This window comes from Thalassophryne amazonica, chromosome 21, assembly GCF_902500255.1.
Source record: "Thalassophryne amazonica chromosome 21, fThaAma1.1, whole genome shotgun sequence".
Taxonomy (NCBI): Eukaryota; Metazoa; Chordata; class Actinopteri; order Batrachoidiformes; family Batrachoididae; genus Thalassophryne; species Thalassophryne amazonica.
Genome location: NC_047123.1, coordinates 37,948,869 through 37,967,603, shown reverse-complemented (window position 1 = coordinate 37,967,603; position 18,735 = coordinate 37,948,869). Strand labels below are relative to the sequence as shown.

The 18,735-nt window shown below is 39.8% G+C and overlaps 1 protein-coding gene and 1 long non-coding RNA gene across 2 annotated transcripts; both read left to right on the top strand.

Moving 5' to 3' along the window:
• Positions 1-790: 790 nt before the first annotated feature.
• LOC117503439 lies at positions 791-8,984 on the top strand. Its single transcript, XM_034162669.1, has 9 exons — positions 791-1,080; positions 2,266-2,387; positions 5,034-5,094; positions 5,237-5,386; positions 5,915-5,980; positions 7,166-7,287; positions 7,946-8,006; positions 8,150-8,299; positions 8,804-8,984. Exons 1-9 carry the CDS (start codon positions 1,020-1,022, stop codon positions 8,932-8,934), a joined length of 924 nt encoding a protein of 307 aa, XP_034018560.1. The 5' UTR covers positions 791-1,019; the 3' UTR covers positions 8,935-8,984.
• Positions 8,985-11,517: 2,533 nt separating this feature from the next.
• On the top strand, positions 11,518-12,916 carry LOC117503441. The gene is made up of 3 exons (XR_004558568.1): positions 11,518-11,534; positions 12,428-12,586; positions 12,780-12,916. It is a non-coding gene; the product is annotated as an uncharacterized LOC117503441 (long non-coding RNA).
• The last annotated feature ends 5,819 nt before the right edge of the window (positions 12,917-18,735 follow it).

The following is an 18,735-nucleotide window of genomic DNA, read 5'->3' as shown; positions in this document are numbered from 1 at the left end:
CGCTTCGAAAGAACACAGTTGGAAACGATGCAGTGCTAAAACTTCTGAAGTAATGTCAAAACCCTCTACAGAATAGACTTGTGCTTTCTGCATTTTACATAACTCTTTAAAATATCGTGACAATGTAATTATCGTTACAATACTCTTAAACGCTGGAACAGCACCAAACGCAGACAGAGAGAACTTTTAATGCGCACGTACCACAACACGGCAGGGGTGTTCACTGACCAAAATACTCAACATGTTCTCACGAAAATAAGGTACATAAAATCACTCCTTTGTTGACACAAAAAAAAAACACAACAATGTTGTGGTCGACCGGACATAATGATTGAGTGCTAAATAAAATGATAAAAGCATGATAAATCTATGAACTCCCTCCCTCGCTGTCATCAACTGGAACATACCACCTCGCAAACTGAACGGGGGATTAAAAACACACTATTATATTATATCACTGAAATTTTTATATTACTTGATAATTTTTATATTTCTGACCATTTCTATATTTTTCGACAAGTTTTTAAAATTTCTATACATGATGTGTTTTTATGTGTGTTTATTTTTATCACCCCAACAAAAACGGAAGCAGCCGAATGGACAACAACAACAACAACACTGATACATGAACTGTAAATTAAACAACAATGACGAGATGCAGGAATATAATTTGTACATAAAAACAGCTGTGTCTGGAGGAAGCGAAAATCGATGAAGTGGAGAGTCGAGAGTGGGCGGGGCGTTGGGCTGAGAGCGTCACGAGGATGCAAGACGAGGACGCGTTTAAGGACACTTAACTTTTGATCACTTTCGTTTTCGCTTCATTTTCGAGCTGAGTAATGTTCTCCAATCCCGCTGGAAAATTCCACATTAATACCTAAAATATACAATTTGCCTCTGAGAATCTGTAATAGTTTGGCTTCCATCATCTTTGATTTGAAAGTTTAACGTATCATTTTTCTGACTTTTTACCGTCTGATAAAAGCAATAAATCTACACTTGTCTTTTGTGCAGGCGAAATGTCAGTCTTACTGAAGGAAATAGAGAAATTTGATAGAAGCGCTCCTTCTGTCTTTCAAGGTAAGTAATGATTAATTAGTAATTACATTCATGGCTGGACTGTGTAAGAAAACAGGGGTCTCAAACTGGCGGGGCGGGGACCAGATGAGGCCCGCGAAACATGGTGTTCAAGGCCAGAGCAACCCTGATGATTGTTTTCTTTCTGCACATGAAATAGTATTAGAAAACGTGTGAGTTATATATAAGTGCAGGAACACAACTGTAAATAGATTTTTGGCTGTCAGTCCATCTTATTTTCACTTGCTAAATGAATAAAGTCGAGACTTTGCTGCATATTTGAGCAGGTTTTGTCGCCATCTAGCAGATGATGTGAACATTTCAGGGCTTCTGATACATTTCCAACGTGTGAAACCCAAAATGCAGTAAGAAAAAAAAGGCATTTTTAACTGCCAGAAATGTGATTTTTTTTTTTTTTTTGGCAAGAAGATCTTTGGCCTCCAAGTATTAAGGTATAAAAATTTAGATTTTGAGTTTTACAATTCTTGAGTTTTATGATGCAAAACATTTTTTCGGACGGATGAAAGAAACTACAGCAATTTCTCTTGAGAAGCACAACTTACAGCTTTGAACAGGGTATTACGGTAAAATGTCTCAATGGACAAACTATTTTCTTAACTGGGTTAGGTTAGGTTGCAGATGAATCAATTAATGTCAATTTATTTATACAGTTTGATCCTCACTTAACTGGACTCCAGCAGCTCAATGGTTTGTATTCTTGGATTATCTAACATACCTAGCTCGTATGAAAGCTGGCACCATTTTGGGCGCTGCTGTCCTTATGTCAAAGATCAATGATATTTAACTCAACATTGGATTGAGCAAATATTTCACAAATATAAATTAATTCATGAATTAAATTTCACAGCCATCCATTAATGGAGCGGTCACATCTCAAGACAAATATGAGAAGGATTATTGAAGTAATTAGTAAACACAGTTCTACAGCACGGGTGCCGTGTGTTAGTTCTTCAGTGGAGTTTGTTTTTTGTGGTCATAATAGGAGATCTCAGACTGAGGGATAAAAGTTTTAGTTTGGTTAACTGGTACTTGTGCTCGTCAGGATCTCAAAGTAACTCAGTTGACGCAGTTAGTTGTTCAGCCCTTGTTAGGACTGAACAGCTGGTGGTCATAAAGAAGAACTGAAATGGAATTGTGTTCATGAAACAAAAGCGTGTTGTTTTGCAGAGGTGGGGCTGCAGATGGACGATGAAATCCAAACGCTGACCCGAGACGACCTCCAGGATCTGTTTCCCGGAAGAAAAAATTTTAAATTAAGAAAGAACATCTTTGACATCATTTACAAACAGGTGAGGAATAAGGTGTCTTATGGGCCTTTCCCACTGAACACGTCGGAAGCGTCAAATGCGTCAAAAATCGGTCTAAAAAGCATTATTTTAATGAGACACGTTGCTTTTTAGATGCGTCAGAAGTGTCGCATCCAAAGCCGAGCTAAACCGATGTTTCTGACGGGACGCGCATTGCCGCTTGTCAGCAGGCTGATGCGGTCAAAGTTCAACCCAGTCCAACTTTCGACGCTCTGAGCTGTGACGTACCTTCACGCTGTCCAATAGGAACGACGCGTCGGGCCAAAACACAGAAGACTAGTGGCAGAAACCACTGATCTGTACAAAACATTAACGTGTCACAGGACTGCTCATTTATAGAGCAGTTTTCTGAAGAAAAATCCTTGGAAATGTTTTTTCTTTGTTGTTACCTCAAAATTTCTGATTGTTAAAAAAAGTTTAGAACACTTGTAATTAAAATAGCTAAATAAATCTATAATTGGTTCTTTAGAAACCTTTCATCTGTAAATTACAACCACCTGTTGTTTCAGATAGATAATTCTTGTTTAACATAAGGAACCTCAGACATTTATTTTTAGACAAATAAAATAACATGGAAATTTGTACATTTTTTAAGTCTGGTAAATTATTTATATCTCATTTCAACCAGAAAAACACACAGTAAATAAATACAAATGCTTATTATAAATGGAACAAGAAATAATTTAACAATGACTGCAGTATGTTTGTAAAGTATAGGATTTTTGTGACATAAACCTCATGATGAATTTTTTTAATGGTCATTTCAATTTGTAATTTCCTCAAAATATGTAATTGCCTTTAATGTTGTTATCAGGACAGAGTCATTTCTAAAATATGAATTTGAGCACAATAAGTGGAGAGCTTCTACTTGTGCAAATGTCTTTTGACTTTGATTCGTGGACATTTTTAATGATTCGTTCATTTATTGTTAAAATATAAAATGAAACAGCTTTTTAAAAATAATGAAATAGTTGCTGTTGAAAGAGCCTTTTATTTAGAAGTAGGTGATGTTCTGCTGGATTCTCGGGACCAGATGAAGGTCTCTTCTGCAGCTTTGAACTCTGGTGGTGTTGCTGAAGACACTTTTGTCCTATTTTGAAGAGCAGTGATGTTTTCTTTTGACTGGACTTCGCGGTGTTCAGCTCATCAATGGCAGTTCGGTTGTCTGCACAGCAAATGTTCCTGATTAGGACAAATAAAAATATTTCTTTAAATATAAAGCAACACTAAACAGTTTATATAAAAAAGGAAAAAAAAAAAAAAACGATGGAAAAAAAAAAGCACGAAAAAATTATTTAAAGTTGAGCTTTTGTGTGTCCGAAAAAAGCTGTAGCTTTATTTGGTAAAAAAAAAGACTGAACCATTTACAAATTAAAGTGTTCACTCAGATCAACTGTGCTAAAAGGCTAAGCTAACGTTAGCCGATCATTAAACCTTCACAGCAGTGCAAACGTCACGTTTTACTTTAATATTATTCTCACCTCGATAAAGCTGCAGAACTAAACTCCGTTGGTCAAACTGGGACTTCACATATATCCAAAAAGTGGGAGATTTCGGACTGAGTGGGTTTGCTCCATCACCCCGGCTGCCTGCCTCGGTCTGCCCAGGGATGATGCCTGAAGGCCGGCTTCTCCGTGTGGGTCGGCCCGCTGTCGCGGTTCGATCGATATCCCACCAAGTCGTCAGTCCTCCCTCGGTCAGCGTCACTCTGAAAAGTAGCTGAAAAAAAGCTTCTCCCAGCAGGGTGATGGGAGAATGTTTCTACTGCTGTTTTTTAAAGTTTTTTTGTGGTTCAGGCGACGCAAATTCAAGAAAGCAATTGCTGAACTTTTTTCAGGTTGTGGAAACAGCCAGAGTGTGATGTAGAAAACTCCGCCCCCTTGCCACTTCCGAAGCGAAGCGTCTGATGTCATGACACGTTGGAAACGCATCCAACGGATTGGGAAGCGTTGACGGATTGGCCTGACGTGTTCAATGTGAAAGGCCCTTCACTGTCGAGAATGTTTCAAGTAGTGTTGACTTTGACAGCATGTTTTGGTTTAGTTTGAGTCGCAGTTTTGACTCAAATTTCATTTAGGTTTAGTCATAATTTAGTCATCTGGATTGTTTTTATTTAGGTTTAGTTTTAGTTGACTAAAATCCTATGATAATCCCTGTAAGTCTTATCGGCCCCGATGTCCTTTGGTGCCGCTACTTATCTCCGGATTCCGTAGAGTCAAGCAGATGAGAGTCTACGACTCCCCCTGGACATGACGCCAGTCCGCCGCAGGTTACTTCCCCAGCCAAAGTCAGTATCCACTGACAGCGGGGTGGACTGAGATCATGTAGATTAAATGTCTTGTCCAAGGACACAGACAGGTTGCGTGAGCAGAAGTCAAAACTAGGTCTCCATATTGGTCAGACCAACTCCTTATCTGCTCAGCTCGCTGCTCTACAATGTCTACAATGTTAAGTTGACTAAAACTAACATTTTATCAAGACTGACTAAAAGTAAACCAAAAAGTATGCCTTCAAAAGAGGTCAGCCGTCTCTGGACTTTCTGTGGACGAGTTCAGTCAGCGCTGTAGTGACAAGTGATTATGTCAGAAGTATTTCCTGTAAATTGTGTTAATGTGTACTTTGTCTCAGAGGTCAGATGACGTCCTCCTTAGAGAACCGAAAGACTGTTTGTCGTGGGAGTCCTTCCAAGGTACGTACTGTCCTTTCACTTTCACATTTTCCAACCGTTTGCTTTTACTTTCAGGACCATTTTGTGGTCAGTTTTCTAGACTTATTTAAACATTATAGTGCAGAGAACGATCTTTGTACTTATTCAACCTGTTCTTGTCCAGCCACTTTGAGGGCGAACAGCGTTCTGACTGAATACCTCAACACGTTGAAGGAGTTAAAGACCCAAGTGAATAATGTCCAGATGGTCATTGAAGCTCCTGTGGATCAACTGGAAGAACTCAACAAATATCAACACCAGAAAGCCAAAAGAGGTGAAGGAGCACATTTGGATTTTCAACACTCATAGTTCAGACGATAATGAAACCAAAAACACAAAACATATTAAAACTTTTTTCAAAGAACCTGCTTAATAAAACAAGTGTTTTAGATTGTAGACAAAATCAGATTTAAAAGAATAATGGGATCAGATTTTAATAAGTATAATTGATATCATTTTGTGTTCAAACACATTCTCGGCCACAGTGTGTATCATTCTGCATTAGAAGGGCTCCAGCCAGATGCCAGGAATGACCCCAAAGTGATCCATTTCCAGCAATATTTGCACCACACATAATGTGGCTTCACACTTTAAGTACAAGCGCTACACCACCCAGACGTTTTCAGCTAAATAATATCCAAATACCCAATACAACAATACACATAAAGGACATTCAGTTGCATTCTGGCTCCGTATAGCGGGACTTTAAAAAAAGTGATCCAGAACTGGTCAACCGTCTGTATTTTTGTGACATTTTACCGTCTGATAAATGCAATAAATCTACACTTGTCTTTTTGTGCAGGCAAAATGTCAGTCTTACTGAAGGAAATAGAGAAATTTGATAGAAGCGCTCCTTCTGTCTTTCAAGGTAAGTAATGATTAATTAGTAATTACATTCATGGCTGGACTGTGTGAGAAAACAGGGTCTCAAACTGGCGGGGCGGGGATCAGATGAGGCCCACTAAACATGGTATTCCAGGCCAGAGCAACCCTGATGATTGTTTTCTTTCTGCACATGAAATATGAGAAAACGTGAGAGTTTATATAAGTGCAGGAACACAACTGTAAATAGATTTTTGGCTGTCAGTCCATCTTATTTTCACTTGCTAAATGAATAATCAGTCGAGACTTTGCTGCACATTCAAGCAGGTTTTGTCGCCATCTAGCAGATGATGTGAACATTTCAGGGCTTCTGATACATTTCCAACGTGTGAAACCCAAAATTCAGTAAGAAAAAAAAGGGCATTTTTAACTGCCAGAAATGTGTGATTTTTTTTTTTTTTGGCAGGAAGATCTTTGGCCTCCAAGTATTAAGGTATAAAAATTTAGATTTTGAGTTTTACAATTCTTGAGTTTTATGATACAAAACATTTTTTCGGACGGACGAAAGAAACTCCAGCAATTTCTCTTGAGAAGCACAACTTACAGCTTTGAACAGGGTATTACGGTAAAATGTCTCAGTGGACAAACTATTTTCTTAACTGGGTTAGGTTAGGTTGCAGATGAATCAATTAATGTCAGTTTATTTATACAGTTTGATCCTCACTTAACTGGACTCCAGCAGCTCAATGGTTTGTATTCTTGGATTATCTAACATACCTAGCTCGTATGAAAGCTGGCACCATTTTGGGCGCTGCTGTCCTTATGTCAAAGATCAATGATATTTAACTCAACATTGGATTGAGCAAATATTTCACAAATATAAATTAATTCATGAATTAAATTTCACAGCCATCCATTAATGGAGCGGTCACATCTCAAGACAAATATGAGAAGGATTATTGAAGTAATTAGTAAACACAGTTCTACAGCACGGGTGCCGTGTGTTAGTTCTTCAGTGGAGTTTGTTTTTTGTGGTCATAATAGGAGATCTCAGACTGAGGGATAAAAGTTTTAGTTTGGTTAACTGGTACTTGTGCTCGTCAGGATCTCAAAGTAACTCAGTTGACGCAGTTAGTTGTTCAGCCCTTGTTAGGACTGAACAGCTGGTGGTCATAAAGAAGAACTGAAATGGAATTGTGTTCATGAAACAAAAGCGTTGTTGTTTTTGCAGAGGTGGGGCTGCAGACGGACGATGAAATCCAAACGCTGACCCGAGACGACCTCCAGGATCTGTTTCCCGAAAGAAAAAATTTTAAACTAAGAAAGAACATCTTTGATATAATTTACAAACAGGTGAGGAATAAGGTGTCTTACTGTCGAGAATGTTTCAAGCAGTGTTGACTTTGACAGCATGTTTTGGTTTAGTTTGAGTCACAGTTTTGACTCAAATTTAATTTAGGTTTAGTCATAATTTAGTCATCTGGATTGTTTTTTTTAGGTTTAGTTTTAGTTGACTAAAATCCTATGATAGTCCCTATAAGTCATATCAGCCCTGAGGTCCTTTGGTGCCGCTACTTATCTCCGGATTCCATAGAGTCAAGCAGATGAGAGTCTACGACTCCCCCTGGACACGACGCCAGTCCGCCGCAGGTTACTTCCCCAGCCAAAGTCAGTATCCACTGACAGCGAGGTGGACTGAGATCATGTAGATTAAATGTCTTGTCCAAGGACACAGACAGGTTGCGTGAGCAGAAGTCAAAACTAGGTCTCCATATTGGTCAGGCCAACTCCTTATCTGCTCAGCTCGCTGCTCTACAATGTCTACAATGTTAAGTCGACTAAAACTAACATTTTATTCAAGACTGACTAAAAGTAAACCAAAAAGTATGCCTTCAAAAGAGGTCAGCCGTCTCTGGACTTTCTGTGGACGAGTTCAGTCAGCGCTGTAGTGACAAGTGATTATGTCAGAAGTATTTCCTGTAAATTGTGTATAATGTGTACTTTGTCTCAGAGGTCAGATGACGTCCTCCTTAGAGAGCTGAAAGAGTGTTTCTCATTTGAGTCTTGCCGAGGTACGTACTGTCCTTTCACTTTCACATTTTCCAACCGTTTGCTTTTACTTTCAGGACCATTTTGTTGGTCAGTTTTCTAGACTTATTTAAACATTATAGTGCAGAGAACGATCTTTGTACTTATTCAACCTGTTCTTGTCCAGCCACTTTGAGGGCGAACAGCGTTCTGACTGAATACCTCAACACGTTGAAGGAGTTAAAGACCCAAGTGAATAATGTCCAGATGGTCATTGAACGTCATGTGGATCAACTGGAAGAACTCAACAAAAATCAACACCAGAAAGCCAAAAGAGGTGAAGGAGCACGTTTGGATTTTCAACACTCATAGTTCAGACGATAATGAAACCAAAAACACAAAACATATTAAAGCTTTTTTCAAAGAACCTGCTTAATAAAACAGGTGTTTTAGATTGTAGACAAAATCAGATTTAAAAGAATAATGGGATCAGATTTTAGAAAGACCAACATCAAAAGTCCACTGTGATACCCCCAACTACACATTACTGCAGGTTACTACAGGATACTGCAGGTTACTACGGGATACTACATGTTACTACAGGTTACTGTAGGAGTGGGACTGAGGTTAGAGATCTGTTTGGGCACTGTCGGACCAAACATCTTTGGCAACGTGTTCAGTCTGAAACAGACTCATTGTTGGTCTGGACTTGGTGTTGACATTCTGGATACGAGAGGAAGAGAAAGAATTTTCTTTTTGTTTTCTTTGTGGGGGGGTGGGGTACAAAATTAATTCTGGGTTCAAAATACATTAAAACTTTTTTTGTAACCACTTTCTTCAGGTCAATGGTTTCCCAAAATCTTTTCTTCATTTGGATCCAAAACTCCACAAACTGATCACCATAAACCAGCAGCAGGTTGTAAATCTTACTGTAGTTGTCAGTTGTGTCATTGTGATACTCGTCCACTGTGATACTGTAAATTAATTCACTGCAGAACAACATGGCTCATTGTGTTTGTGACAATACACATTTACCTTCTACACATGGCCTTAAAAATTCTGTATTTTCCAGAGAAAAAGTCACATTTTTTGTATTATCGACTCTTTAATTAGTTTTTTGTTTGTTAGCATTATTGTCGTGTACTCTTTAATTATTGCCATTTATTTATGTTTATTTTACTTCGTCCTTTGATTCTTGCAAAAGTCTGATAGAAAGTCATAATTATTATTAGTAGTAGTCACAAATGTGTAGTTTTTCAGTATATAAGTCAGAGAACCTCTCAGAATGTTCTATTCCTGGCACTCTGTCTGGAGTGTCAATCACAGAAATGTCAGCGCATTAATCAGCTCTTTGTGAAGGTCTATTATTTAACTCCTCCACACTGGGGCAGCGAGCAGGCAGCCGCTGGTGCCACGTGGGAAAATTAAAGCCATCAACAAAACCTTGAATCATTAGAAGGCCCACAGGTAAAATTAGAACTGCAGCTCACCGGCACTTCAGCAGCCATTTATTTAAACACATTCAAAACCAAGAAGCTTTTACTACATTACCCCGTTAAACCACCCTCACACAGGGATGGAGTCCCTTCTGTGTCCCATATGGGACCAGAAAATTGTGGAGGACACCACATGACACTGAAGGAAGGCACAGATGTTTTAAAAGCCACAGTGGGCATTTTCGCTTGATTCTTTCAGCACCTTGGACAGCAGCGCAGCCCGAGGCTCATGTCTAAAAGGAGTCAGTAGAGTCCAACAAATCAGACAGGGGATGGTTCTTCTTTGACAGCGAGGCAAAGAGTGGGTGTTGCCCAAAAAACGTTACTAGGAGGCAGAAGCACCGCTGAATAGGTGCTGAAAGAATGCCATTGGTTGCTGAAGTGTGGCACAGAGGAAGTACAAAGGAAGCTCAATGGATGCACAGGACTCCGCCGTCACAGGTCGTCACACAGAGGAGGCAAAGAGGACGCTGGTCAACACACAGATCACCAAGAAATTTGCTGTTTAGAACACTGACACAATGCACAAGGGATGTTGAAGCACACAGAAATGTGTTTTTGCATCCCTTGTGCATCCTGGCAAATTTTTTGGATGCACAACAGAATCTCAAAGGACGCCGTCCTGTATAAGGGACCCTGTCTGATACAGGAACCCCCATCAGCAATGACCCTCAAAATACACCCACTCACTCACTGATCTTCAACCACTTACGGGCTGGAGCCTCTCCCAGCAGTCATAGGGTGTGAGGCGGGGTACACTGGACAGGACGCCAGTCTGTCACAGGGAGAAATATAGACGAACAAACACATTCACACCCGCACCCACACCTACGGACAATTTAAAGTTTCCAATCCTTCTAACCTGCAATGTCTTTGGATGTGGGAGGAAGCCGGAGCACCAGGAGGGAACTCACACAGACACAGGGAGAACACGCAAACTCCACATAGAAAGGCCACAGGTGGGAATCGATCCCATGACCTTCTTGCTGTGAGGCAACATTGTTAACCACTAAGCCGCGGTACTGCCCCCCGAAATGCATCTCACACAATATATACAAATAATCTCTTGTAGACTTTCATTTGTTTCTCAGCACAACGTACAAACAGGTGAATACACAAAGAAAAAAATCAATACATAAAGGAGATAATGGTGTTATCAATTCTCAAATTGGCAGCACAGTTTGATCATTTTGGGCCTATTGTTCGAGTTTGTTTCTCACATTTTCTTTAATTATGTCTCCCAAAGGGTGCAAGTGCCGGCAAAACACTTTCAGTTTCCAAGCAGAAGGTAAATTTTATCCTTGGAAGACGAAACGGGCGTTAAATTTCATGTGCTTGTGACTGATGGTCCAGGCAAATTCTGTGTCAAAGTTCAAAGTTGAAGTTGATCTCAAATTTATTCCTTCATTTTTTTCTGGCACTTATCCAGTGACAGTAGACCAAGCAGGTCATAATTCCCTATCTGTGGACAACTCCTCCACCTCTTCCTGGGGGATCCCAAGGTGTTCCCAAACCATCTGGGAAATATAATATGTCCAGTGTGTCACGGGGTCTGAAATTTCACAGCCTAAATGCAGGTGTCACAGCAGCGTGAGGACTTTTTTTTTTTTGGCTTGGACTCAGGAAGTATTTCCATCAAGGACTTTAATGATCATTCACCACATGCATTCAGTGACACACTTGTGCTAATTTGACTTTTAGGAAGGTGATTGCAAATAAAAAACACAAAACAGAACTTAAAATCATTGTGAAACATGAGCTAGAATGATTATGTTCAGACAGGAAACCAAAAGTTATCAAACACCACAGAAACAAGAAAATGTCAGCGGTGGCTGCAGTGATGTTAAGGCTTGGAATGTTGAATAGATTTGCAGTGGTGTCCGTTACTTTGTCCTGTTTGTTGTTCTTGTGTCCAGCATGTGTCCTGCAGTGTGTGCAGATGAATGCTAACAGGCTGTGAGTGTCACATACTGTTCAATGACTATTTCTTTACAGACTCTGTCTTGTTCCTCTCAGTATCTCTGTTCATGTCGTATTCGTGTGTTTTCTCTTTCAGGTCCCCTCCTCCTGCTGTTGGTAAGAGAGTTTTGCGAACAAGAGGCAAGCAGCACCTTCTAAAGCTGACACTAGTAGTTTGGCATGGTATCTTGTAGATCATGGAAAAGAAATTAACCCATCCACATATTTTTTAATTACAGAATGTGTTACCTGTCGGACAAAATAAGAATGAAAGTGTTTCCAGGCTGGCGGGACCTTTTTTTTTTTAGCATTTATGAGGGTTTAGTGGCGGTGTGAATCAATCTAACTCTTGAACAGAGCGGCACGCAGAGAGACAGAGAGAGAAAGAGACAGACCCATGAGACCTTCTGTGGGTTCCAGATAGTCTTCAACAGGGATTGAAATGAGATGTGACACTGTGTAGTTTCAGGAAGAGATTTAATGATGTCTCTGTGTCATTTGCTCATCTGTTAATAGAAACATGATGAAAAACAAATTTGGACCTAGAGTACTTTGTGATATATGTGTAAAAGGGATATATATTTCTTTGTTGTTATTAGTCACTGCACTAAGTGCATTTGTCACATTTGTCAATGAGTAGCTCCACAATGACAGCAGCTGGAGCTCGATAGTTCAAGTCCCAACCATTCCCAGACACTACACAGGTGAAATGTCATTGCCAAGTTTAAATAAATGACACAAACATCTATTTCACTCAAAGGTTCATTCAAAGGTTGTGACATAATTTATTTAAACAGTCTTGTATAAATACTGCCTGGCTGAGATGGAACACCATCCTTGTCTGCCCATCTTTTGTCCTGAAAATGTTCTTAAGTCTCATCAGTACAAAAGCCACAAATTAATGGGATTTGAAAAGTTGTGAATCTTAACATATTCATTCCAAAACACTTTGCACATGTTACCGTTGTGCTTCCTTGAAAAGTCTTAATCTATGATTTATTTGTTGCCAGGTGGTGTTCATCCAAGCAAGTCAAGTTCTGCTGGAGCGGCTGAGGTCACAGCTCAGGGGAGCAGTGATTGGTTGGAGCTGATGTGGTCGTTTGCAGCCAGTTTGTTGGCTCCAGATGAGGAAGAAGAAGGTATTCACCTGCTAAATGAAAGCCTCACATGTAAGAACACAGCTCACGCTATTGAACAGACTAATGATGAAGAGGGTAAAAGTGATGGTGATGATGAATGTGCAACAAGTGATGTCGAGACGTGTGAAGAAGCGGAGAAGTTTTTTGTGCTCAAAACATGAAAAGACATCCAGATGTCTTCTTCCTGGATGACAGTCTTTTTATTGATGTCTGTCGTTTGCAGCGTTCCTTTCTGAGGCGTTGTGATGGAGGACAGCTGCTTCGGAAGACAATAACAGACAAACACTAAAACCCAGACAGACAAGAAGAAGAGGCGAAATGAATGTGGAAGAAAGGATGCAGAGGAAGGAAAGGAGGAAAGAAAGTGGTGTGTAAAATAAATACAAACTGATAAACCATTTTTTTCATGTTCCCCATCAGCACAATGTCAACATTTCAAGATTTTGTTGACCTCATGAGTTCACTTATGTACAAACCTGCAGTGACATCATCTAAAGGACTCTGTGATTATTATTAACCGCTTCCGACTGTTTTTCTTTCTGTTGATTGGCTGATCATTACAGCACTTTCACAACATAATAAAATATATAAATGTGTGCACAGCCGAGCTCCTGTCAGGGAATTTAATCACCGTTTAAAATCAACAACATGACAACAAGCACATTAGTTTACATCATTTACAGACACTTTCAGTGCTGATATTGCAGACTCTTAATAGTTTTTTACAAGCTGCATAACTGCGGCTGGAAAAAAGCTAATGAGGACGAAGATCACATGCAGCCACAACAGCTGGTGGAAACCAAATGAGGAGCCATGAACATTTTTCTAACACCACCGATTACCCACTCAACATGCAAACAACAAATACTTAACACTTTATGACCACGCTGTCTCTTTGAGGATGAGATTTTGGATGAGGATGAGCGCTCAAAGACAATGCTGTTAAAATGAAGTTATTAAAAAAAAATGAGAATATTAAAAAAATACAAAATTCTGTGAATCTCAGCCCTGAACCCTCACAAACTCAGCTGGCAGCACTTGGAGGAGAAGGGTTCAAAATGACATAAACTGTCACATTACAGCTTCTCGTGTTACCTTGACAACGCCAAGTTGCTTGCTATATTATGAGTTTGAGACTTTTTATTTCATGGTTAGTTTTTTTTTTGTTTGTTTGTTTTGTTTTCATCACACTCAGGGTGTTTAATGGAGATGACTGAAAGATTTGAACATGTTCCACACTCTTGCCCTCTTATGGTTTTCTCCCTGTTTTGCTTGTGGTCATTATTGGTGTATTGGACCCCAGGTTGGGAACCAGGGCACCAGACTGCCCAAAAAAACCTGACACATACTGTCACTTTTTCATATTTAATTTATGGAATATCATAACATTAGTATTCTGGACCAGTAAATGGACATGTTCTCCCAGCCAATTTTACCCCAGACTCAAGTTTGTAATTAGCAACTTGTGTCAAAAATATACTTCATTATCATCTGTGGCCACAAGATGGCATCACCTACATGCGTGATGACTGAACGCTACTCCTGTGCACTGATGTGAATGAGGAGGAGGAGGGGTTGAGACTTGGAGAATGAGCTTGAACGTGGCACTTGACTTGTTTATACTTTGTGGGACAGTTGCGCTGGAGGATGGCTTGGCAAAGGTAAGGCTAACTGTCTAGTTAGTTGTTTTAAAATTTTATTAACATTTAGAGAGATGAATTTGTTCACATTTAGTGCCACATTGAAGTGGCGTATGTATTTTATACTGACGACGGTTTCACCTGTTCAGAGGTGAAAGCAAGCGGTTTTCTCTTTCTTTTTGTATCGTAATAATAATTTGTCTGATAGCTTCTGCTCGCTAACGTGCTGTTTGCATGATAAATAAAAAATCTGAGTGAAAAGATGAGCCCACAACATCTTGAAATAGAGCTTTGGTTGGAATTAGGCAGAAGTCTCCTTTATCCACGATGCAGTTACTGAAGATTAGCAATTCCAGTTATATTTACAGCAACATTTTCCACCTCAAATTGTTGCCCGTATGCAGCCCAAATGGCTGATAAACAGAAACATTTTGCACACTGGAGAGAATCCTGCACTGTGCTCAATCAAGAATATTACCCAACTTGTAATTATTATTATTATTTATTTTATTTTATTGTAATACCCTGGCGAGACAATGAGTCTCAAACTGGCACTTGAATTTGGGTTGAAATGCAATGAATTTCTGGTTACGTGTCCATGTGTTTTACATGTTACTTGAATCTGATCAAAACAGTAACATGTTGTCATTCACCTGTTTTTATTTTTTTTTTCTTCCAGGTAGCATAACATTGTTTCTACATTCAGTATAAGATACCACATCACACTTTTTTCTCTCGTGTCTCATTATAGAAGCTGAGAAAGTTATTTCCTGCTGTAACAGAAGATGATTACTGAAGCTATAAGTGCTGATTCAGCACTGGAATGTTTACTGCTTGACATAATAAGAAGCTCACCACTTACACAACATTAAAACTGAGGTTAAACACCCATTGTTGTGATTTCAGTATGTAAATGCGATTCAATTTCATCAGTGAGATAATCTAACGGCGTAACTGCGGTTCATCTTGGAATAATTGACATGAGAATACGGGCAAACACGCACATGCCCGGTGTTAGATTCCCGGCAGTAAAATCCATGAATAATGGATCTTACTTTTCTCTGGTCTGAGGGAGAAGCTTTTAAACATAATTTGTTGCTTTAATTTATTTACATAACCTGGCAACTCCAGTCCTCGGGCTAAGTATCCGCCTCAGAGCCTGGCTGGGAGGGGGATATGCACAGATAGTAACACGAGCATGTGAGCGTGCACGTCTTTCCGTGCACACATCTTTGTGTGTGTAAATTCTCTGTCAAAGAAACACATCTGTTTAAGGGCACTCATTAGAGCGCAGACGTCTGGAACAGCCTTGGGTGCGACTGTGATCCTTCCAGCAGCTGATGGAGGAGGTCAGAGGTCATGCAGCCACATGTGGGTGGATTCTGGTGAAATTTTGTGGACATACGGGATCAGGGAAGATGTCAATCAAGCATGAAGCAGATCCTCACCTGCCTTTAATGTTTCCTTTGATCTAATGATGTTTAGTTGGAGTGATTCTGGATTTAGGATTAGGGTTATATTTAGTGACATTCTTTGGGAATATTTAGGAAAGACGCTGAAAGTCAGCTAATGATGAAGGATATGTGGTAACTGATAACTGGATAAAGGAGGTTTGATAAAAACTTATCAAACGTTTGGACACACTTTCCCATTTAATCGAGATATAAAAGTAAGACCCTTCAGCTGCTCCCACGTTTGCACACAACAAATCCACAGTGGATCTGCATGTTGAATTGGCACAAGTTTTACGTCAGGTGCCCTTCCTGACGCACCTCCACATTACATGGAGAAATGTGGCAGGGGTGGGATTTGAACCGGGAACCTTCAGCACTGAAATCAAGTGCACTAACCACTTGGCCACCACCATATGAAAAAATATCAGCATAGACAACTGATGTTATGTACATTCATAGAAGAGAACTAAATTAAAGCATCAACTTATGAATTAATATTGCATTCAGAAACTAGAAGCACTCAGAGAGTGCAAACCTCCGCCAAGGCCATGGGGTCACTGACGCCATAACATCTACACGCCGTGGAATCATTGAACCTAAAAAAGTCTAACAGTGATGTTTGCTCAGTAGTAAAAAAGTTTCATCTGCTGTGACTGGATAGCATGTATCCTTAGCGCTTGGTATCACAGTTTATTGCAACTTGCACCTTTCCCAGAAGCTACTGTTATCTGAGCACTGATATTGATATTGCATGTGCTTATAGACAAAAACAAATAAGAGACAAAATTAAATTTATTATTCAACTAAACTGCAAATATATGAATTTTTTAACATTTATGAAACACTTCTCTAAACAAGGCCATAGGGTCACTGACCGTAAAGAGATTCCCTCCTTGGCACAGTGATCTATTCAACAATTCCGTGTTACAACCAAAACTATGATACATACAGTTTTCTTTCCTTTATATTTGACATCCCTGACCGTGAAAACATACCACTAGAACTTGGAATCACTTTTATGTCTTTATTAGTTCAAAAGTTATTGCATAAAAATGATTTTTTGGTAATGGCGGTTTTCTTCTGGATCTAGCTCCATAACATTTGAAGCTACATCAAATCTGATGACACCTTACTGAATCAGTACAGATTCAGCTACAATTTGGTGTTAGTTGTGCATCTCTAGCTTCATTTGTCACCTCACACTGACACATTTTCTATTTTCCCTATATTTTGCATATTCTGGATCACCAGATCTGGAATCCGGATCTGATCATCACCAAACTTTGTTGTTTGATAGAACATTTGACTATGTTACACCCTAATTTTTTTCAAGCCTTTCTGCCTTGTTTTTGTGGATGTCAAAATTCCCCCTATCGCGCAATGGTGAAGAATCCTTTAAAAGATTCCTGGATCCGGATCGTGATCCGGATCGCCACTAAAATTTAATCACTTGTTCCTCTTGTCATTTCGAACCACTCCACAAAATTTCATCAAAATCCGTTCAAAACTTTTTAAGTTATCCTGCTGACAAACAGACAGACAAACAAACAAACGCGACCGAAAACATAACCTCCTTGGCGGAGGTAATTAGTTTTCTTTGCTGTATCATAAATACGAAGAGCTCCATTAATGTCCTTGTGGATGAATACGGTTTTACAATCTGTTTGAAAGCGCACAGTATCACACAGCAGACAGTCCTGATACTGAGCGATATCGTCACATTATATTATATTCACAAACAAATTCTGTGTGTGTGTGTGTTAGTTCACGTGTCGGTGTCTGTGTGTGACACGAGAAGGATATTAAATTTACTGGTGAGGTTTGTCATCCTGTTTGTGTTTTTCTGACACTGCAGCAGTACGAAGATAATCTGCTTCTTCACGCTGCTGCTGTGATCAAAGAGAACCAGGACTAACACACACACACACACACACACACACACACACGCACACGCGCACATGCACACGCGTGGCACGAAGGTCCCTGCAGCTCACACAAAGCTCAGCTCACTGGTACTTGATGTATTTTCTTTAAGATGATTTTGGCTCCTGCTGTGAAGACGGCGACAAGAGAACAGACACAAAAACCAAACCTCAGTCGTCGTGGCAGCGTGGCTCCGGCTGAGGACAGCCAGCTAAAAACATCAGCCTCTAAATCTATCAAATACCCCCCCCCCCCTTTTTTTTGTGAGATAATAGCCTGAAATTTTAAGTGGCACATGGAGTAACAAAGTACAGCCGTTGCCTCAAAGAACTCATCAGCTCAACCACAACAAAGCTTTTGGTGTGTGGTCGAGCGATTATCGTGAATATCTTCTAAAACTCTCCCAAACTGTAACAATTACGTAATGCTAATAAATGGTAAATGGACTGCACTTTTCCATCTGCATCAGATGCTCAACGCACTTTACAATAATGCCTCACATCCACCCCAATAAAAAACAAAGGAGAGCACTCGTCTGAGCTGTTGGTAAATTCTGCATTCACACAGTGACAGATTGTGAAAAGCAGAGCTATTTGGATGCGTTTTGGGGGCAGAAAGTGTGAGTCCAGGAAGGTCACAGATCAAAGTACAAAAACTGAGGAACGACAGAAGCAAACGTTTGGGGTCATTTTGGTTTAATGTCATTGTTTCAGCACGCTGATAATGAACTGCAGAGAGGTCAAAGGTAATAAGAGAGATTGACCCCCGGGAGAACCTACTGTATCCTGTATTTCACTTGAGCAAACAAAATACTAATTTCAGCACTCTGCAAAGATATTTCACATCATGTTCACTCACTCACCTTCAACCACTTACTCTCATTCAGGGGTGGGCAACTTGTTCCAGAAAGGGTCAAGAGGGTGCAGGTTTTCTTTGCAGCCACTGATTAACTGATTCCATCTGCTCCAAGTGATATTAATCAGTGAAATCACCTGCTGGAGTCAGTGGCTGCAAAGAAAACCTGCACCCTCTTAACCCTTTCTGGAACAAGTTGCCAACCCCTGCTCTAATTAAAGGTCACGGGGACGTCATGTTCAGTGTTACTGAAATACAAAAAAATCTGTGATGTATGAAGAAATGACAAAAATAAAAAAGAAATGAG

Excerpts from the sequence above, each read along its gene's own strand:
- LOC117503439 (XM_034162669.1), top strand. The coding sequence starts at position 1,020 with ATGTCAGTCTTACTGAAGGAAATAGAGAAATTTGATAGAAGCGCTCCT. Across the intron at positions 2,388-5,033 it reads TTGACATCATTTACAAACAG|AGGTCAGATGACGTCCTCCT; the intron begins GTGAGGAATAAG and ends ACTTTGTCTCAG. Across the intron at positions 8,300-8,803 it reads ACACCAGAAAGCCAAAAGAG|GTCAATGGTTTCCCAAAATC; the intron begins GTGAAGGAGCAC and ends CACTTTCTTCAG.